We start from the raw sequence: 22,641 nt of genomic DNA on the forward strand, positions 1-22,641 counted from the left end.
GCCTCCTGCACACTCCCTGCTAGGGATGTGCCCGCAACCCAGGTACATGCCCTTGACCGGAATCGAACCTGGGACCCTTCAGTCCGCAGGCCGATGCTCTATCCACTGAGCCAAACCGGTTAGGGCGACACAATTATTTTAGAAAAAAGAGAACAAAGACTCGTGGAACCACACGAAAATATCCCCTCCTTAAACAGCTGTATTGTGAGACCTCCAAAATGAAGAGGAATTGGAAACATCCAGTCTAAGCTCTGTGTGTTTATATATCTGGAAATATTTCTATGTAATTTAATTTTTGGACTAGATTTTCCCAATCCTTGTCCCCATTCCTCTCTACCACTGGCTTCTGCTTCAGGGCCCAAGCTGAGGGTGTAGGGCTGCTTTTGTCTGGCCGTGAGGTATGAGAGATAAAGTACCCACTGTGAGTGGCAGCTGTTACCCAAGCAGCCACCTTCATGCCTAAATCATCTGGACCTCCTGGTCTTAGTGCTCCTGAAATCTGGAAGCGGGGGATGGATTCTGAAGGTGTGAGCAAAAGTGGGATTGGGTTGGGAACATTCCCCCTTCAGCCTCTCCTGAGAGCTAGGCCGTGGGCATTATGGGAATCCAATCTTTAGGGGTTCTTTAGCTCCTTGCAACTCAAACTGTATCTACAGATAATCACCATTACCATCACCACCACCATCATCATCATCATCCAGTGGAAGCTTGTTAGGAATGCAGACGCTCAGGATTCTTTGGAATCAGAATCTGCATTTGAACTACATTCCCTGGTGATTCATATCTACATCAAGGTTTGAGAAGTACTGGTGTATGATGACCTTGAAGCAAAAGTTAGGGACAGTTTTCTTGTGCTACACATTCCACCCTTGAGTTTATAGGAATATCTGTGTATCAGGTTCAGCCAGATTTCCCCTGCTTCAGCTTAGTGGGCTGCAACAGTGTATTCCCCTAGCCCAGCTATGGCGAACCTTTTGAGCTCGGCGTGTCAGCATTTTGAAAAACCCTAACTTAACTCTGGTGCCGTGTCACATATAGAAATTTTTTGATATTTGCAACCATAGTAAAACAAAGACTTATATTTTTGATATTTATTTTATATATTTAAATGCCATTTAACAAAGAAAAATCAACCAAAAAAATGAGTTCGCCATCACTGCCCTAGCCCCTGTCCCCCACCTTTCCAGAAGAGAGCTATTCCCCCTAGATCTCTGTTTACAAGGAGACCATAAGACCTCTCAGCCCTGTTACATGCCCCCAAAGGCTGGCTGGCTCTCTCTTCTCCATCCCCTAGGACTTTGGGCTGATGATGTTCTCTGAAGAGAGCATGAGATGGTAACCATACACAGATGGTTAGCCTATACTAAACGTAGCAACTCTTATTGGCTGGAATGAAATTTTCTTCACTGGTATTTGAACTAACCATCTTGTGAATGCACCTCACAACTCTTTCAGGTGCCCACATTATTTCTTTTTCAGCAACAAATTCCACTAAAGAAATCTATAGCGAGGGCCTAAGATGGCAAGGCCTCTAAGATAGTTTTCATTGGAGGTACAAAGATGCGTGAGACAGGGCCCATGACCTTGAGCATACAATTTACAGAGGAGAATAAGACAGTACTTAGATACTCCTAAAGGAAAGCAGAACACGACAAAAGTCATTATGAGAAATACCCAACACGTCTCCTGGCGATTCACAGGACAGCAGCCCTCACAGTGAATGGGAGTCTGTGATGACTTCCCTCGTGGGGTGGTCAGAGTTTGAAAGCTGGGTAGGAATTCAACAGGGAGCGATTGGTAGAATAGAAACTTGCCTGAAAGAACAACATAGAAAAAAGGCCATAGAAGAATCAATAGCTAGTGAAGAGCCTCAATGCGTGGCTTGGCAGTTTTGTGCCTAATTTCAGTGGCTGATGGGAAGCGACCTAAGTTAAGGTAACTGTGTAAGGAAATGACCTCGTAGTAGCTATAGTAACCAGTGTGGGGCAGGGATGGGTCAGCACAGTTAGCGGATGAGGAACCTGGACCACTGTGAGGAGAAGCAAAGGCATCATAGAGAAAAGAACCTTACTCTCAGGCCTCACTTTTGGCTGAAAATGGTCTGAATTTGAGATGTGGATGTGTATATGTGTGTGTAAGAGAGAGAAGAAGATGGGAGGGAGACAGGGGGAAGAAGAGAGAAAGAGAACTATGTAGGGGTGAACAATATCTAATAAGTTGCTGAAACCAGCAATGCTTTCTCTTTCATGGAACTTTGGGGAAGGTGGGGAATAAACTCAAGATCTCAGAGTATTTCAGGCCTCCTGTCCTCATCCAGCTCCCAGGGGTAAGTATTTGATACTGAAGAAGGCATCAAGATGCACAGGGGCTAAATGCATGGCCCCATCACAACTAGAAATAGGACCACACTTCCAAGGGCCTCCTCTACAGAGCTTGTCTCCTGCTCCGGCCCCCTCTGGTGCACAGGGACTGTGGTTGTGATCTGATCCTCATGACTTCCGGCAGCCAGTGATGCATCCCCACCCCACCCCACCCCTGTCTGGGATTATGCCCAGGAACAACCATGGGTCACTCAGAACCACCCCCTGTTTTGCAGTTTCCAGTGGATTTTTTGGAGGCCAGTGGCATGAAATCCATCCTCAGTATTGGACCAAGTACCAGGTGTGGGAATGGCTCCAGCACCTGCTGGACACCAACCAGCTGGACGCCAGCTGCATCCCTTTCCAGGAGTTCGACATCAACGGCGAGCACCTGTGCAACATGAGTTTGCAGGAGTTCATCCGGGCGGCGGGGACGGCGGGGCAGCTCCTTTACAGCAACTTGCAGCATCTCAAGTGGAACGGTGATTGTCTTTCCATCTCGCTAGGAGTCAGCTGAGAAGAGCAAAGTCTCTGCAGCCAGCAGGGATCCTAGTCAGGGGCATCAAAGGATGGTCTCACCTCCAAATTACTGTTTCCAAGACAGGGAAGTAGAAGGGAGGGGAGAGAACAAGCAGAAAAACTAGGCTGTGAGTGTGTCAAGACCCATACAAACAAAGTGTAATTTAACTCTCTCCTGTGGCCGATGATCCAGGAGATGTGCTAGCAGGGTATTCACAGAATACTCGCTCCTCTCAGAAAACCTTTCCTCTTTGACTTGCAAACAGGGTTTGATAGCTTAATTCCCAGTTACTTGCTTGCTGAGATCATCATGACTATTTTTTTTTCAAAACTTCCAGACCGAGGTTCTTAAGATGGAACCTAAGATAGTAAGAAGATATGCAAAATTAGGTCTATGTTTGTGTTTTGGGAGGGAAGGGGAGCAGACTTACAATATTTCAGCAGATTCTTAGAAGTTCTGTTAAGTAACAACAACAAAAAAGGGAGTTAGAGCTAATGGTCTGGACACGTGTAGGAAGTTTCTGCAGTGATTTCTGGAGTTGGTGCTGCCCTTAGAGCCAAATGTCTTTCTTAAAAAAAAAATCATATATATATATATATATATATATATATATATTTCAGAGAGGAAGGGAGAGGGAGAGAGAAACAACAATGATGAGAGAGTCATTGATCTGCTGCCTCCTACACACTCCACACTGGGGTTTGAGCCTGCAACCTGGGCATGTGCCCTGACTGGGAATCAAACTGTGACCTCCTGGCTCACAAGTTGATGCTCAACCATTGAGCCATTCAGGCCAGGTCAAATGTCTCTCTTTCAAGGTCTCACCTAGCCCCCTGCCAGCCACCATTTAAACACTGTGCATCGCGATAGCTTATACACACACGCACACATTCTATGGCTTGTAAGACATAGTGGGCAGACAACTTGTCTTGCAGAATGTCTTTGACACTGGCATAAAGTTGCCCTGCTAATGGCTGTAAAAAAAAAAAAAAACAACTGGCTCCTCTGAGAACGACGGCTATTTTGGAAAGCAGTGATAGACAACAAGAGTGAGCTGGCCTGTCCACATCAGAATGGTCAAGTCTGTCTTAGCAGAACCTGTATGTGGGCAGGTAGCTGGGGCTTTGGAAAGCATGAGACCCAGGGCTATGTGCCATATTTGGTCCCTGACAGCTGCCGTCAACGCTGAGCAGGTCCCCGCCTGGGCACCGAGCCGGCTTCGGTGCTGGCCATTTTGGATGACCTCATTCAGCTCCTGGGCACTTCCTTCTCCCCCCCCCCCCCGCCCCCCCACCTCACAGACATGGTTGCACATTTTTCTTTTACTAGAACCAAACCAAACAAGGCTCTATAAATAATCCCCAGGAATCTTCAGAAAGAGCAGACTTACACTTGAGGAATTAAAAATATTTACCTTCCCACCTCCAATTAAATCCAGACCTTCAAAGCTTTGCCCTGATTGAAGCCCAAGGTGGGGAGTCCTGGGAGGTGATGTGGCTGTCTTTGACCTTCCATCTCTGACCTTCCATGACTTGTTTGGTCCCATTGGGTGCTGCTGGTGCCTCTGGAAGTGGCTAATGACCAGATTTCTCACCTTTGATTATTGTTTGCCTTTTTGTAGACATTCCATTAACTTACATTTATTAAGTGTTTACGTATCCTAGGCATGCTAAGTGAGTTGATTCATTTAATGACTTTCTGAGAAAATAAATATTGTACCCATTTTACAGATGGGACAACTGAAGGCCAGAGAGGTTAGAGCATGACCCCTGCTCCTGAGATATTTATAATCTGGCTAGGGAGAAAAATCATATGACTTTTATTCATCTGTTTATACATGCTTTTTTACTTATGACACATCCAGAGAGGAATTACAAGGAATAAAGAAGGGAAGAATCACTGCATTTACCCAGCCATAGCTCATAGATTGGATCTAATAAAAATAAATTTGATTACTTTTAAGATCAAAGAAGAATAAAGCCAGTTAAATTAAACTGGTTTTCCTTATATTTGCGTTTTCATCTCGTGTCATATCTTAGCTGGGAAAGCACCTTAGATACCATCTAGTAATGACTTTATCTAGTTTAATCCCCTAAATTTACAGATGAGGAAACCAAGACCCAGGAAGGCGAAGTACCTTGCAGTTCCTAGTGGAACACTGGTCTTCTAACTTCTGAAATTCTATTGCCACCAGACTGGATGCCTTCCCTATACAAGGCCAAATAATTCCATCCGATGTGGGTGCCCGAGCTACCGATTTTTCTGTGCCAGGAAGTGCAGGCTTGAGTTTTTAGATCCAGAGAGGGAAGCCCCCTCCCATAAGCAAACAGAGGTGGTCAGGCGATCAGGCAGTGGGACTAGCAGAAGCTCTTCCCAGAAGTCAGCTCCGTCCTTGTTTAAGTTTTGGCTCCCTGCAGGCCCGCTCTGACTTTCCCACTCTGCCCTTCACAGGCCAGTGCAGCAGTGACCTGTTCCAGTCCACACACAATGTCATTGTCAAGACTGAACAAACGGGTGAGTAGTAGCAAAGAGAGCCAACTTGGTAGGCAAATCCCTGAGGGGGACAATGGGGAGTGAGTGCGAGGGAGTGTGGGAGCAGGAAGGAGCCAGTATTTTGGCAGGAAACCCAGGGACGCCTCTTCCCTGGCTGTCTCCAAGGGGCCACCCTCTGTGAGCCTCATCCCCTGGGCTTGGGACCAGTGACTGCCAACTATTTCTGATTTCTAGACTGATGGTGAGACCAATTCTGCCCACACTTCTCTGCTTCCCACTACTGGTCAGGACATCATCCAGGCTCCGCTCCAGGAGCTGGGAAAATTGCAGAGTCTCTGTGGGCCTCCTTCTCACCACAGAGTCAGGGGACTTGACCAAGTTAGGAGAAGCAAGGGGAGAGAAGAGGAAGGGTTTATGTTTCTCCCTCTCCCCCTCCCTTGGTAGGAGTGTTACACAAAAAGGACGAAGATGCAGACTTGCTGTTGTACTTACTGTGGTTTCTAGGGCTCTCAGAGGTTCCGTAGGAATGTCAAAGGCAGCTATGGAACCCAACTTCTGCTTTCTGTGCTCTTTTAGGTGAAAGATTACTCTGGGCTCTCAATGGGGTCTGCAGTCCCATGGTATCTCTATTCATTTTTGTTCTCCTTCCCCCATCCTAATCTCTCACCTGGGGACTTCCGGTCACCCCTGGAGACTTGCAGGGGGCAATAACTGCCTCAAGAAGTTTTGCCCAGTGGCCTTGCACAAATCAGATGTCCTTGCACATTGACCTTTGGCCTATGGCCTCTTGGTCTAAGGGGAGCTATGCAAGTCCCTGAAAGTCCACTGGCCATGATGAGACTGTGCAGCTGCCACTGCTCCAGGGCCCAGGTCCTCATCGGTGAGGCTGCAAGCCATGAGAGCCCGCAGGCCTGCCTGAGGGTTGCGTGCCAGCCATTAAGGGCAGAATTGCACCTAGGAGTAGGAGTGATTTGTGAGCCACCCAGAGCCCAAATTGGCCCCATGCAATTATTTGCTCTTTTATAAGGGGGCTAGTCTACTATCATTAAAGCCAAAAACAATAGCTGCTAAGCATGTTAATTAGCTTTTCCTAGCTCTGCCTTCTCCCACAGACCAGGGGTTGGGTTACCTGGATGGTCTGTGCTTTATGGGTCTGGCTGTCGTAGAGGCAGACACAAGGGGTTAGTAGAGAGATGGTGTGCCCCACCCCCACAGTGACCGGGCAGATAGCCCCACCGTAGCCAGGATGGCATGCAGAGGTCCCAAGTAACTTGATAATTCCTCCTTGACCATCCAGACATTCTTGTGTTGCCAGTTCAGAAAAGCTAAGCCAAAGGGTGGAGGAGAAGGTCCGCCCAGGGAGGAGGGGAGAAGAGGCTCACAGAGGGGCCAACACCTCCAAACCTTTTGGTTCAGTTTGTTTTCAGAGACAACAACAGGTGTACGAGGTGACCCAACAAGGAGAGAGGGTGTAACCCCAAGAGATTGGGCTTGGAGTGCCCAAACACGTAGCTATTAGTTAAAATACCAGCTAAATCCCTGTGTCGTAAACAAGAGGACTTAGCCAGTGACTCAGGTTTTATACCTTTTATGTTGTAAAAACAAAATGAAACTCGGCCAGTGACTTACCACCCGGCCCAGAAATTCAGAAGCCGGGCAGGAGGGGAGCCGAGGGCAGCCTTGATCTGTGAAGAGAAGAAAGCAGGAAGTTCCTGGTAGGGACGAGCGAGGTGAGAACTCCTTGCCAGATCTTGCAGCTCTCGGCCAGCCAGGAAAGAAAATGCTTCTGTTGGAGACTAGCCCAGATGTGGGGGTTGCGTAGGAGTTGGGCTTCATTTGGGGTAGGTAGAGGGGAGTTTCCTTTGAATCTGAAATCTGAAGAGTCAATCAGAGTCAGGCATGCTTGCTGAGAGAGAGAGAGAGAGAGAGATGCTTTTGCAAGATGAGGCAATGGGGCCCTACTCTTAACAGTTGTTGGATTTGTGTTTTGAGAATTTCACGTTGTCCCTTAAGCTAATTGGAGAAATCCTAGAGGGAGGGGGCTGTCGCTCAACTTGAGGAGAGATCTCTCTGGATTGCAGCAATGAAGACACTATGATGAAAATGACTAGACTTTTTTTTTTCTGACGGAAACATCATTAATTCTCCCAGGAACATATTACTGGAAAAAAAAAGCTGTTCATTAATCATGAATTTATTTGTCTCTAACAATGTCTTTTTCTAGTGTAAAAATATTCCGGTCCCTGTGTAGTAGAATGCAAGACAAGGTCAGGCTCCTGAACCCACCCCCTGCCATGTGCAGTCTGAGAAAATTCCTAGGAAACCCAAGCATTGGTCTAGGTCAGAATTCCACTGTTGCAACTTCCCCCACAATGCAACGGGTGCAGAACACACGGATAGGGCTATAGCAAAGTCCATTTCCCCAGGACACTGGAAGAAACAGAGGGTAACATTATTATAAAGTAACAGGTGGCTGGAGTAGCATTGTCTCCCTACTCTCTGGGGACCACCCCCTAGCTCCTATGCCTCCCTAATGAGCCATGAGTTAGAAAAGGGAAGCTCCTCCCCAGGGATGATGATTGCTGACCGTTCCCATTTTCTGTCCTTTGTAGACCCTTCCATCATGAACACCTGGAAAGAAGAAAACTATTTATATGACACCAACTATGGTAGCACAGTAGGTAACTAACTCCCCAGCACTGCATGCCCTTTTACTTTCTGATTTTGCTCTCCTAATAGCTAAAAAGTTCTGTCGTCAGAGGGAGCTTTCAATGTCCTTTATCTTTTCATGGCTACAGATTTGTTGGACAGCAAAACATTCTGCCGAGCCCAGATCTCCATGACAACCACCAATCACCTTCCTGTAGGTAAGTTGTCCTGACATCAGAGGCTGTGTGCCTCATGTAAGTCGTTTACTGAGCGTTAATGAGAATGGCCAACATCCTATGTTTCCACTTTGCTGGAGTCTTTCTCCTTAAAAGGCGAGGAAAGGGACAGAGTTACTATTCATAAAAGATCTGCTTTTGAGCCAATATTTGTACATGGAATATGACCAGTGCGGGTGCCTCTAGGAAAAGTGTTTGTCTCCTGTGAAACCACGTCACTCTTCTTGTGATAACAAAAACTCTCTTTTCAACAAAAACTGGCTCTTGGGAAACTGTCTGATAAAATTATTCATACTTGAGTATACTTATGGGGGAAGAAGGCTATATTTGATTTTCGATAAACTATTTGGCTTTAGAGAAAGAAGGTCTAACGGAGGTCCATGAACCTGTGGCAATGGTCTTTGGGTAGAGGGGGAGCAACTGGAAATTTTCAGAAGCCCAGAAATCACACTATTTTGTCAGTTCTTGAAGCCTGGCTCATCAGGACTCTCCAGTCACTTTTTGAATTCTGTTCACGTTAGTTGTATGTATTTGGTTAAGATTAGATGCACCTGTTGGCTATCCATGACTCAATCAAGGTTACATTGAATGAGAGGGTTGGTCTGCTCAAAGTCTGAGAGAGGGCCTTTCAGATTATGCTCCCCCCTCCGTTTACAAATAGGTACCTTGGCATGTAGCAGGTAGGACTGAGTGCATTGGGGAGATGAATAGAGGGTTTCCCGTTGACCTTCAATCTGGGTGCGCACTTGTGGATCTGTCTGGGTCTGTGAAACGGAGCTTAGACTTGTCGCAAGTGAATCGCCCTTTCTTGGAATTGAATTTGGGACAACTTCAGACCTTGGATTTAAATGAGTGTTTGGGGAAGAAAGCACAGAATCAAACAACAACCCCTCCTCCCTCTCTTTTTTTTTTTTTTTTGCTTTTGCTGAGTATGTTTTTGAGAACTGAAATAATGAAAGCTTTTGGTTTGAGGTTTTGTACGGTCAAGCCCCTGGAACGAGACAGGGCTGGGAGCCAGTGTAAATGCTTCTGGAATTGAGGTTAAGAACTGAGGCCAATTCATCTCTCTACTTCCCCCTCCCCCCAGTGACCCATACTTTGTGTCACTCTACATATCTGTGGAAATTAAGAAACAGATCCAACACTGGATCTGCCCTTCTGGGGGAACTGAGCCAATCGAGGTAACATTTCTGTGGCAATCGTTGCCACCCCGTCCTGAGCAAGGTTTCAGAGCGGAGGAAACCACCCGCCTGCTCCCCTCTGACTTCCTCTCACACTTCCTAAGGTGTCGCCTCCCACGTCCTTCCGGTTGGGTCTTTGGCTTATGGCAAAAGATTCCAACCAGAAGTAAGGTGGAACCAACCACTTCCTGAGCCTCGGGGGTTGGTAGGTCTTGAGGCGCCTAGGAAGCCTAAAAGCCATAATCACAGCCCTGCTGCCCTCCCCGCCAGGCCTCTCTTCCGTGTCCTGACTTCTGAACCTCAGCGTCTGCGGGGCCCCAGAGGCCAGTTCCTGCTTTCAGATTGGCAGCGGCAGAAAACTCACAGTCTCCTATTTCTGAAAAGGCCTTCTTTAAATGGGCTTTACAAATCTGCTCCCCATGATCCCCCTGCCCCTCATCCCTACCCCACGAGTGTAGAGTGTAACACAGGCTGGAAAATGAGATAATCAATTCAGGCCTTCCACCAGAATTATCCCTTAAAGAACCAATTGAGTGTCAGGGGTTGCCAAATTCTTTGGCATAACAGCCCTCCAGTAGGATATGTGATTATTAATTCCTTTCAGTATAGTTTAGTGTCTATTGGATGGGACCAGAGCCCCTCCCCCAGCAAAAAAAAAAAAAAAGAGAGAGAGAGCGTGGTCGTTTGTCTGAGTCTTTACCTTTCATGCTCCCATTAGAATGAATGCAGTTAAGTACCTTTCTATGTTTTAATGCAAGTTACCAGTGGAGCGAAGGCGAGGCCCGGTAAACTGATGCCCTCGGTGATAAAGGCGGGCGGGGCAGTGGCCTTTGTTTTGATTTCCCTGCCATCTGCCCATTTCATAAAATGGCTGCCGCCAGTGTTCCTGATCTGCCCGATAGTCCTCGAGCCAATCACGCCAACTCGGGCCTGATGTGTTTATTCACCGACTTGCTGAGCCTAAAGCTAGGGTGGCACGGTCTATTATAACACTCAAATTTGTATATCCCGTAAAGAAATGGCTCACAGCTGAATCATATGCAAATGCTTCTAATCTTCGCTTCTTGCGAAGCAGCTTAGCTGAAGTCACCATCTGGCTCTTGCATCATAAACCCGGGGCTTCGTGCTGCCCCTGCCCTGGCCAGACCTTGGCCTGAGAGGCCTGGGCGCCCCGCGAGAGAAAGCCAAGCTGGACCACTGCCCCAGAGCGAGCCCTCCTTTTATAAGCATGAGTCACCTAACCACATGGCTGCCTTCAAAGGTTTTGACTTTTATTGGGGGTGAGGGGAATAGGAGGGGGAGAGGCCATCATATTAAAGGGAGGTTTCAGATCAAAAGGTTTTAGTGTGAAGGCAGCTCAGGGATTCCAGAGCTTGCCCTCGCGCTCGGGACCGCACAAGGAGGCTGGAAGAATGAGGGTTTCCTTTAGCTTTGGGCTGCATAATCCTCCGTACGATGATGGAAACATTTGTATTGGGGAATAATTTCTATTTGGTCTTTTCCGAACTGGACGGAGATCTAGCCTAGGTAAATGGCTGACATCTCAGAGAGAAAATTCCCTCATGGTCTATCTGGCCTGGGGTTTTTTAATCTGGAGTCCATGGACTCGGAAGTGAGCCATGAACTGCTGGGATTGTTCACAGATTTTCACAAGTGAACAATATGTGCATTTTTTCCTGGGGAGAAGGGTCTAAGGTTTCCGTCTTATTCACAAAGTTACCTTAAATTGATTCGACACCAGCATGGAACCCATACGCAATGATTGGGGCCAATAAACTGGGAGACACTGGTTTTTTTTTTTCTGAATTCAACCTTGGCTTTGAAATAAAGGCCCTGCCATTTGAAGACGAGCTTTGCTTGTGGCCTGCTGGGTAAATGCCACTCTTTGTCTGAAGAACAACGTGGCCCTGTCAGAGTGATGTACACTTGGAAACCGGGGTGAGCGCCAGGCCTGTTGCAATATTGTCACATCCTGATGGGATGTTGCAACCTCACCCTGAAACCTACAGGGAGGGAGAGTGAAGTCTCCTTGCATTTCCTGTGAATTTGTCCTTCTGGATTTCAGAGAAACCCAAGGCAGGTGCGGGTCTCTGGCTGACAAAGCCAGGGGAGGAAATCTTACCCAGAACAAGAGGTTCCTTTTCTGACCAGATCTTATTAAATCTCTCTCCCCCAACTTGCCACGGCTCTCGGGGAAACTGCTGGGAGCCCCGCGTCCTGGCAGGCTGGGTGATCAGAGCGGCGAGTGTGTCCCTGCGCACTGGGAAATACGGAATGACTTTCCCCCACTAACTAGAGCATAATTAGAGAACTGGCCCTGATTCTCGTCAGGGGAGACTTTCATCACATCTGTTATGTGCCACCAGCTTAAGAAATGGCAGAGACTAGTGGTTATAGTAAAGGCTCTGGGTTCAAACTGACCGTGTTAGCATCTTGGCTCCCCTCTCAGGCTGTGTGACTTTAGACAAGTCATTTGACCTCTCTGTGTCTCAGCTCCTTCATTGCTGTAAATGCTGGGTCTTAATAGTACCTACCTCACAGGGTTATTGTGTGAATGAAATAAAGTGAGTCAGGTAATATGCCTAGCTCTGTGCCTTGTCCATAGTAAGTGCTCAATATCAGTAGCTGTTCTTCTTAACTACTTAAAATAGGAGTGAATGGTTATTCAAACTTTTTTTTGAATAATGGCCCACTCTTGACAATGGAATGAATGCTTCAGCCCCTCTCCCTTTGCATATATGCAGCCAGTACAAAATGCCCTTGAAGGCCACACCTACGATAGTGAAGCCTAGGTTAAGAAGTCCCAATGTAACACACGCAGAAGCGATGCATTTTGCTGGCCCAGTTTCTTAGCAAAACTGGCTTGCATTTAGGGACTACTCTATTAAAACTGGTGGATTTTTGATTGTGTGATTTTTTGTGTGTGCTAAGATCTGCCTTGGACATGGGAAGTACACACACACACACACACACACACAGAGCTAGATCATTTATTTTTCTTTTCAAGAAGTTTTATTCCGCCTCTGTCATCTCCTTGCTGGTGATAGTCACAGGGTTACCATAATGAGTCATTTGTTAAACTAATCTGTGTTTCCATAGCCCGCGTGGCCCTCTGTACTGAGCTCAGGCCAGTCAATGGCCTCTTTGTCAGGCTGATTAAAATGTAAACTTGCATGCCAAAAAAGGCCCTCCTTTGGCTTAAAAGCCGTCTTTCTTTGTTATAAATGTTTACATTTTTGTATCATGAAAAACAAAAACCCTTTCAATGACCTAAATCCTTCAGTGGCTCAACAGATCTCTCAGAATACAGGCTAAGATCCCACAAAGCCTTAATGGTACGGGCCTCCTCCCCTCTGCCCCTTGCTCACTGGCACACTGGCTTCCTGCTGCTCTGTGGACATAGCAAACTCACACTGACCTCAGGGCCTTTGCACTTACTATTCTCATTCTTGGAAGACTCTTGCACAAGCTCTCTGCATGGCTGTCTCCCTGACGCCCTTCTGGTCTCTTCTGTAACCACCACCTCATATGAAATTGCCAATTAGTCCCATCTCCATACTTCTATCCTCAGTTCTTACCCTGCAGTATTTTTTCCAGAGCAGTTATCCTCTCTGTTTTGTATTGGAAATGTGCCAGGCATGTAGTAGGTGCTCAATAAATATTGGTTACAGGGGTAGATGAAGAAATGAAAATGACAATTGAAGGGAAGAGGGAAATTAAACAGCTCTTGTTTTTCTCTTCAGCAGAGTCGCCTGATGTGAAGAAGGAGCAAGACCACCCTGCCAAGTCCCACACCAAAAAGCACAGTAAGTCGGCTGGCTTTCAGATGGCACTTAGCCCGTTCTTCAACTTGGGTATACTTGGAGGCCACTAGTTTTTAGACAAATGTTGCCTCTGCCTGCTGCCTCCAATTCTTCACCTCAGACTGGGGAGGGTGAGAAAATAGAGGCAACACTTACTGGCAGAGTAACCCCCTGAAGTGGAGCCCCAATGAATATATGGTCTCATTCTGTTCTTTGTTCTTATAAAACTGAGATTTCCTATAGCCATGGGGCTAGCAGGTTCCCTTTCTCCAGAAAAAAAAAGCGGGGGAGGAGGAGAAAGATAGAGAGAAACAGCTGAGATGCAGTATTATTTGCTTTTGCTGAATGTTGGCTTCCTACCTTTGTAGACTTGTTGTTCCAAGAAATGACTTTATTCTTAAGATTCAACCGTGCTCCTTGGTTGAAGTTGTATGTCCCCAATAATAAAACCTTATGAAAGTGTGCGAAATATCAGAGATAAGGTGTGTGTGTGTAGGGGCGGGGGGGTTGTGTAGAAATAAATGAAGATGGTGTAATCTAGAAATTGCAGGGAACTGGCCATCTTCCTTATCTGCTACTCCAGGTCATCCCACAGAGCCCCTCAAACTGGCAGGCGTGGGTGGGTTTGTGTGTCACAAGTCTACTGGGGGATATAATTGAATTTGCTAATCTTATTACAGTTACCCCTTCATTTTTAAATTGACCCCCGCAACCTCAGGGAGACCTCACCCCCATCTGTTCTAGGAGTTACAATACTAGAACCCAGTCGGTGTGCACAGTTGCTGGGTGGGAGTGATTTAATGGGTGAAGTACTTGCTAAATAAAAGTGGTTGAAAGTTGCCTTCTGGGGAAGTAACACGTTGAAATGAATCCCAGAACAGTTGTCAACAATACTTAGAAGATACTCTAAAAATAGGCCACCTAACACCTATTCTTTCCTCTTGATTTTGCCACTAGTTAACTACGTAACCTTGGTCAAGTCACTTAAATTCTGTGTCCCAGTTTCCTGTTTTGCAAACTAAAAACAAAGCAAACAAACAAACAAAAAACTGTGCTCGTTCATTGTCAAACATCTTGTTAATATGTGCAATATTTGGGAATTCTGTGATCTGGCTTCGCGGGTGGGTAGGGGGAGAATTGAGGATCTCCCGTCGGATGGAAGATGTTCCAACTCTATGCTTGCTTGGCACCTGGTTCATGTTCCAACTCTATGCTTGCTTGGCGCCTGGTTCACTGTGACTTTGGCCATCACTAAACTCCTCTTTCTGCTTCTCAGACCCGCGAGGGACTCACTTATGGGAATTCATCCGGGACATCCTCCTGAACCCAGACAAGAATCCAGGGTTAATCAAGTGGGAAGACAGGTCGGAGGGCATCTTCAGGTTCTTGAAGTCGGAGGCGGTGGCTCAGCTGTGGGGCAAAAAGAAGAACAACAGCAGCATGACCTACGAGAAACTCAGCCGGGCCATGAGGTGAGGGGGTGCTGGTCTCCGCACACGAGACGGCCGCACGACCAGGTAGTCCCCGGCAGGCTCATCTGAGCAGCCACCTTACCAATGTCCTCTGTTACAGATATTACTACAAAAGAGAGATCCTGGAGCGGGTGGACGGACGGAGACTGGTGTATAAATTTGGGAAGAACGCACGTGGCTGGAGAGAAAATGAAAACTGACCCTTGGAACACAACCCAAAACAGACCCCACATCCCAGCAAGCCGGGAACCCCTGGATGTAAATATGTCCAAGACGACTTTTCTCTGCTATTTATGTACCATGAGGGAGAGAGGGAGAAAAAAAAATCGACTTCTAACGGGAAGAAGGAACACTACAGTTGATAAACTCATTTTGTTACTTTGAAGTACATCCTGTTTGGGGAGCCAGCGTACACAGTTTTCTGTGAATTACGATGCTGTATGTGGTTGTGATTGGTGTTTGCCTTTATTGTGAAGTTCATTCCACTTGCAAGAAGAATGGGTCTGTGGCCTTCATGCTTCTTGCCGAGAGAAGGGGGGAAAATTGGAAGGCATTAAATATTTTTATATGCAAGTGATTTAGGAAAAGGTGGCATGTGTCCTTCGTACCTAAGCAACGACATGGCCTCATTAAGAGAGGTGGGCGTGGTCGCAAGGATGAGCTCCATCCAGGGTCTCCTATTGACGGCATGAACTGGAGGCTGCTGGGAAGTTTCACCTGACCCTTAGGAGCCACTGAGTGGAGAAGGAGGACTTCCAAAAATCCAGGTGGACTGTAACCATTGCATAATCACATGACTTGCAATCAGTAAATCAGCCAGAAGAATAAGGGTGGGGGCTTTTTTTTTCTCACTCAGAAATGATTCTGATGCCAAGGCTGTCTTCCTCCCTTCCCCGTGGATGATTGGTGGAACAAACTTCAATCACCACCTCTGCTCACTTCTAGATACTTAAGAAAGGGTCCAGTCTTGGTTATTTTTTGTCCCAATTGCTGAAAAACTAAATGGGAAAAAGGAGGTGGCAATGAGTTTGCTCTTGTATTCCTATAGTCCATGGTTTCTCAGTGAACACAGTTGACATTTTTGGCTGAATAATTCTTTGTTGTGCATTATTTGACTCCCCTGTGCATTGCAGGATGTGTGGCACTGTCCATGACCTCTACCCTCTAGAGGCCAGTAGCACTCCTGTTCCAAAGTTGTGACAACCAAAAATGTCTCCAGACATTTTCAAGTGTCCCCCATGGCGGAGGGGCGGGGAGGGGGGTAAAATTGCACTTGATTGAGAACCACCGATTTAGCCAGTCAAGATGACAATGGTGACTTATTCTCAGAAGAATAAGATATGTAAGATCTTTTAGTCCCTAAGAAGAAGCAGAAGCAAGATTCAAAGTCCAGCTTCTTTTTAATTTTTAAAATATTAAGGAAAGTGGGCTTAAGTAACTAGAGGGACTTCTTTTCTGAACCCCAGATGAGAGACAAAGTCAGACAAATTGAACAAAGTAATGTAGCAAGAACGAAAAGAAGACATTTTCTCTGGGATCACAAAGCAGACTAAAAATTATATTGTAGAAAGAAATGCTAAGAGAAAATGTGTGTGTGTGTGTGAGAGAGAGAGAGAGAGAGAGAGAGAGAGAGAGAGTGTGTGTGTTCCAGGGGAAAACTGCTTTGCAGATATTAATTCTTAGTCTTTCTTCTTTGGGATCATCTTTTTCTTGTCTCATATGAACTCATCCCAAAGTGAATGGTGTATTGTGCAGATTTGCAACCAGAGGAAAGTTTAAAAAGAAAAAAGACATAGAAAAAAGGATGAAAGAGAAAAACAGAGAAGAGCTTAGGAGCTATAGTCAGTAAGGAGTTGGAGACTTCAGTGGTGGGGTTGTTTGGGGGTACCTGGGGACTTCTCACTGGGTCTTGTAATCTGGGAGGTCTGTGAGCCTGTAGACACTTTGCAAATGGATTTGAACATCCACCCTTTTGCAACTTTTCTTTTGGGATCCCCATGTCCTTGGCTTTCTCCTCCCTCCTGCCTCTCTTGAGCAATACTGTGGGGCGGAAGACATGTACCAATAAGAGGGAGTGCTCTTCATCAACTAATGGCCCGCCTGACACCATGTCTTAGCCAGCAGAGGTGAGCAATTCTTAGTCAAAGATTGCAAAGTGTTTGTAATGTATCTAGAAGGCTAGGAGTAAGAAGAATTAACAATTTGTCTTCCTTATAATGACAACCATTATGAATGGTGATCTTTGCACACCAGGGTAGTGAGATGAATGACCTTCTGAAGGTACAACCAAGTTCATTTTTGTTTCTGCCTGGCTTGGTCACCTCCACAAAGGTGTTACTTAGTGTTAAGTAACAGTTACTGAGGGAACCGAGAGAAATAACAGTGAGCAACCCAGCTCCGACACATTCCCGTAAAAGGCACACCTTGTTTTCCAAGCCAGGCTAAGAACTATGAGGCCTTCCCAGCATTTGACTATACTTCACACAGAATGAATAAAACATCCAGATATTTGAATTGGTGTCAACACATGACTGTTTGAGTGTCTGTGTGCGTCCGAATTGTGTGAAGATATTAGGGGCACCTGCTAATCCTCTCTCTGCTATTCCTCCCTTGGCTTTGTTATTTGTCACTTAAGGTGACTAGATTGTTCTCTGAGTTTGCCCTTCCCCTGTAAGTTTCTTACAGTCCTCCAAATTGGCTCTTTCTGCACCTTCTCTGTTGAAGAGCAATCTTTGCTAGGTAGTAAGCGAGACTGGGGAGTACGGACTGGAACAGTTCTGCAGATAATTAGCAGATTGTGTTATTTCTTGAGAATGACGGTTTCTTGGCACCCAGTTCCTACTTAAATAGGCTGGAGTATTAAGTTCTCAGATTATCTCTCTATTGTCTTGGCTTGAGTTTGATGCATTTTCTCTGTGCTGTTCGTGACTTGGAGAACTCAAGGTAATCGAGCCATGCCAACTTGGGGTGTGAACAGAACACTTCCCACCACAGTGTTGAAAGGGAGAGTAAAATCCCAGAGATAAGCCAGCATCAAGTGAAGCAACCCCTTCTTTGTGGGGGACACACAGCTTCTCCCTTGAGAAGCTTGTCTGTGCTGGGTGCTCACATGGTCACTGCACATGGTCTCCTTGAACCTTCCTTAAGCTAAAGGCTTAGACTCTTATATGTAGTTTTCATGGGAACCCGAGGCAGGAGATGTATTGCTAAGATCTTACCAGACTCAGGTTATCCATGGTGCCTAGTTATTTGACTTGATGAAACTTGAGTATGGCCCTGGCTCCCAGGGCCATACCGACAGCTTCTTGAACTTGCCTTCTGAGCCAGGCAGACCCAGGTTATGAGTTTTCCTTTAGACAAGCTAGTCCTTTCTCAAAGTGTTTGCCTTTCTAGACTGTAAGCTCTTTGTGGGCAGGGACTACATCTTATCAATATTTCCCCCCTGCAACTAGCATGAGATAGGTGCTCAATACATATTCGTTGAGTTAACAAATGAATGTCTTCTGGAAGACTCCTTGGATTGGGAGGCCAGACCCAGAATTGGGATGTGAATCATTTCTTTACTGGAATAAGAGCACAACGGCCATAACTTCAAGGACATGTGACCCTATTAGATGAACATTTTATTGTGAAACTCCTTACTTTGCCTTCCAACCTTCGCTGAAATGAAACCAAAACATGCCGTTTGCTCCCGAAAGTCATGTGTTGGATGAGAATTCTGTTGCTTTATTAGGAACTGTGAGATTTGTCTGGTATAAGAAACCAGGAATATACCTTTGACCTGTTTTAACCAATGAAGATTATGAATGTGTTTATATGATGTAAATTGCTATTTAAGTGTAAAGCAGTTCTAAGTTTTAGTATTTGGGGATTGGTTTATATATATTTTTTTCTTTTTGAAAAATATGAGGGATCTTTTGATAAGGTGAGTCATGCATGTTAGATTTTAGTTTTGCAAGTGTGATGTTTTCCAAATGTATAAAAGATAGGAAAAATAGTAAGAAGGAAAGCAATCATATTATTCTTCTGTAGTTTAAAAAAAAACATTTGTCAAGTGCCTATGATATGCATTGCATGAAACCAAGTATGTGAAGAGTTTATCTAATTATATGGGGTGTAATAGATGCTCCATATGAACCTAATGGACGAACACTTACTGTCTGAAAGAACAACCTAGCAGTCACAATATCAGAGCTGAATTCACCTCATTTCTGCAATAAGAGATACAGCGTTTAATAAAAACACATTGAAGCTGTGCCTTATGAACCACTGAAATGTGTAAACGGTCACAAATTTAGCTGAATTGGGATTAATCTTTTCATAGCTATCTGCATAAATCTTGCTTTTCTTCCCATCTGATTTCTGGGTAGACAATTTGTAGGAAATGACCCTATTACAACTATTTTTTAAAGATCAGAAATCTCGCCCTTTAAACTATGTTAAATTCAAATTGAGTATTCCTCTTCTATGAAAGAATTATATTTTTCAAAATACGTTTGTTTTGGTTTTTTGTTTGCTGGGTCCCAGAAAGCGCTAATAAAAACCACATAGACCATCTTGTAACTGTGTGTTCCGTGCTTCCACAAGCCATCCACAGCTGGGCTTAGAGGAAATGCACGTAGTCTATAGCAACAAAACCTATGCAGTTTTCCCATTTATTTATTCAGTAAGTGTTTATTGAGCATCCACTCTGTGCCAGGCACTGTCCTAGGCACTGAGTTATGGCACAGAATGAGAGACAAAACACACTGCTCTTGTGAAGTTTATGTTCTATCAAATGGAAATGGACAAGAAACGAAGCACTAATGGACAAAACAGAGCATGTCCGATGTGTAGTCAAGAAATGAAGAGCAAGAAGAGGAGCATGCTGGAGTATGTAGGGATATATCGCAAGTTTAGGCAGGGTTAAGAATGAAACATCCCAGTAAATATCTGAAGGATATAAGGGAAGGAGCCATGATGATAACTGGGGAAATGATTCTTTATTAAAGGGACCAGCAAGTGCAAAGGTCCTGAGGTAAGTGTGTTTCTAACATATCCAAGGAACAGCAAGAAAATCTGTTTATCAGAGTAGATAGACTAAGCAATAGAAGGAAATAGCGTAAAAGAGGCCCCAGTCGACCAGATCACGTAGAACTTAGAGGCCATTAATGAAGGCTCTAGGTTTTCTTTTGAGTGAGGGGGGGGGGGAGTGGGGAGGGGGTGAGGGGAGAGACACAGAAGAGTGACATGCTCCAACTTCTGGTTTAAAAAGACCCCTCTGGCTTTGTGTTGAGAATGAATGCAAGAAGGCATTCAATGCCGAGTGTACATTCTAAGTGAAGGATATACAAAGGAAGGTAGAAAAGATTGCTCTCGCATTCAAGTTTCCAATACAATACTTAAAAATATTTCAAAACAGTAGTGAGCACTACCAGTTCATAACATATTTCTCCCGGGCCCAGAAAGTCCCAGCCATTCAGTCACTTGACTTCATAAATAATAATGAAAATAATAATAGCCAACCATTTTGGGAAGATCCCCTTGGTCCCAGAATCTGTGATATATTCTTGACATCCATTTGATCTTCATGGAAGGCTGTGATAGAGAGATATTACTCCCAATTTTTAAAAGAGGGAAAAATGAAGGTCAGAAAAGGTTAAATGACTTCCTCAAGGTTGAACAGCTAAAAATATGTGGGACTTTTCCCAAAGTCCATACACTTAACCCTAATATTCTCCAGTTTGCCACGATACTAATATCACACACACACATGCACATACACACACAGTTGCATATAATACTGAGTTAAACAATGTATTTCAGAGTTACCTACTGTTAGAATTTCTCAGAGCCTTTATTGTGACAATGTGCATTGTTAATCTATGAGAGGGAAAAAGTGTTCCCAATTTCCCGAGCCCATTTGACAACAGATTCTTTTCATCAAAGACATTTTTATGAAACCAGTACCCTTTAAAACACACTTATGGAAATGATGTTCTTTAAAGACTACTTCTCTGATGTAGAAGAAGCAGTATTTTCATATCGGGCCAAATTAGTATGCTGAAAATATTCATGCACCTCAAACTTGGCCAACTTTGTGTATATTCCTTTTCTTTTATTCTCAATGAAAAGAAATCCCCTCACTGCCTTGGGCATTACTTATTTTCATTAATGCATTTCTCAGAAATCACCATGAACTTGCAAAGTGACTTCTTTGGGAACTATAAACTCTCCTGATTTTTTAAAAAATATATTTTTATTGATTTCAGAGAGGAAAGGAGAGGGAGGGAGAGATAGAAACATCAATGATGAGCGAGAATCATTGATTGGTTGCCTCCTGCATGCCCCACACTGGGGATCAAGCCTGCAACCCGGGCATATGCCCTGACCAGGAATTGAACCTGGTCAAGGCTGTAGAGCTAGAAATACAGCTAGGTCAATGCTCAACCACTGAGCCACTCTGTCCAGGCTCTCCTGAATGTTAACTCTTTATAATTATCTGTGCAAAACTACAGGGACTAGCCACATGTGGCTATTTAAGCTTAAATTAGTTTAAATTATATTAATAAAAAATGTAGTTTCTTAATTGCACTATCCACATCCCAAATGTTGAATAGCCACATGCAGCTGGTGGTTACTGTATTGGACAGTGCAGCTATAGAACATTTCCATAATCAACGAAAGTTCTATTGGACAGAACTACTCTAGAATCTAGCCTGGGAGGATGAGGTAAGGGTGGGAAGGGTAGTGAGCAAAACTAACCAACAGTGAAATAAGATCCAGTTAGCCATAGAAACCAAAGGTGACCCTGAATCATAGAGAACAAAAAAATAAAGACCCAAAGCAAATATCTCTGTGTTTGCTGGAATGGTGACAGCATCTACCAGTGCAAACAAGTTTGATGCTGTCAGTGGAGTCTTGGTGTGGGAGGCTTTGATTATTCTTATCTCCAAACCCCACAAATACCCTACAGTCATTAATATGAATGTTCGTTCCAAGGAGGTGGCTTTCAGGTTGAGAATCTTGGCAGTGGGGGGAGATCATGAAATGGTAAGGGAAAGGCAAGATCCCCAAATAGGAATGGCTGGCACTGCCCACTCTCTGCTCTAAAAGACAGTAGTACCATATTCTTCCTTCTTTTTAAGACCACCTTTCTGAATAAGTAGTTCACCCATAGGCAATCTATTTCCCTATAAGTCAGTTCTCTCCCATTGTCTATCACAATCTGGCTTCTGTTCACATCAAGTCACTGAAAATGCCCTATTAAAGGACATAGTCAAATTCATCCTGGCCTCAGGGACTTTGCATTAGTGGTTCCTTTTTTCTAAAATGCACTTTGGATCTTCATGAGGCTGGCTCCTTCTAGTCATGCGGGTCTCAGTTCAAGAAGTCGCCTTTGCTAACTGATCACACTGGCTCCAGTGGCTCACCTACCTCCCATCACTTCCTAGTGCATTATCTTCCTTTTATCTTCTTCTCAGAACTTACACTATCTGAAATTATATTTTTAATTTATTAGTTTACTTTTCTAGTATTTTACTTTTCCTGCCAAATAGTAAGCTCCAGGAGAGTGGGGACCTAGTCTGCCATGTGCACCAACATATTCCTAGAGCTAGGAGGTGTCTAACGTATGTATGTGATTCCATAAGTATTTGTTGAATTAAATATATTCAGATTCCAAAATCTTTTATTTGACTTTATGATTTTTGACACAGGTGACCTGCTCTCTACTTTTGGAAAAGATCTATTCCCTTGTTTTCCGTAACAGTTTTCTTCTTCTGCTTTCCTGAGTACTCACTCTTCAGTTCTTATTCTCCCCATCCTTCTAACTGTGTGTGCTTCCCAAGATTAAATCTCAGCTCTCCTCTCTCTCTACATTCTCTCCCCCAAAGCTTAGCCCCTTGAACACTCAGTTCAGAGATGTCATAAGGATACAGGTAGATAC

The 22,641-nt window shown here is 44.8% G+C and overlaps 1 protein-coding gene across 6 annotated transcripts in view; it reads left to right on the plus strand.

Moving 5' to 3' along the window:
* Positions 1–19,277, plus strand: part of EHF (ETS homologous factor) — a 42,465-nt gene extending 23,188 nt beyond the window's left edge. For 4 of the 6 annotated variants that reach the window (XM_006098074.3, XM_023761811.1, XM_006098072.3 and 1 more), the window contains exons 3-9: positions 2,597–2,842; positions 5,332–5,394; positions 7,986–8,054; positions 8,172–8,240; positions 13,183–13,245; positions 14,519–14,714; positions 14,815–19,277. In XM_006098074.3, the coding sequence (XP_006098136.1) occupies positions 2,597–2,842; positions 5,332–5,394; positions 7,986–8,054; positions 8,172–8,240; positions 13,183–13,245; positions 14,519–14,714; positions 14,815–14,914 (806 nt within the window). In that variant the 3' untranslated portion in view covers positions 14,915–19,277. The remainder of the gene's footprint in view (positions 1–2,596; positions 2,843–5,331; positions 5,395–7,985; positions 8,055–8,171; positions 8,241–13,182; positions 13,246–14,518; positions 14,715–14,814) is intronic. The other 2 variants (XM_006098073.3, XM_014463749.2) reach the window with 2 other exon arrangements.
* Positions 19,278–22,641: the final 3,364 nt, after the last annotated feature.

This window comes from Myotis lucifugus, unplaced genomic scaffold, assembly GCF_000147115.1.
Source record: "Myotis lucifugus unplaced genomic scaffold, Myoluc2.0 scaffold_218, whole genome shotgun sequence".
Classification (NCBI taxonomy): Eukaryota; Metazoa; Chordata; class Mammalia; order Chiroptera; family Vespertilionidae; genus Myotis; species Myotis lucifugus.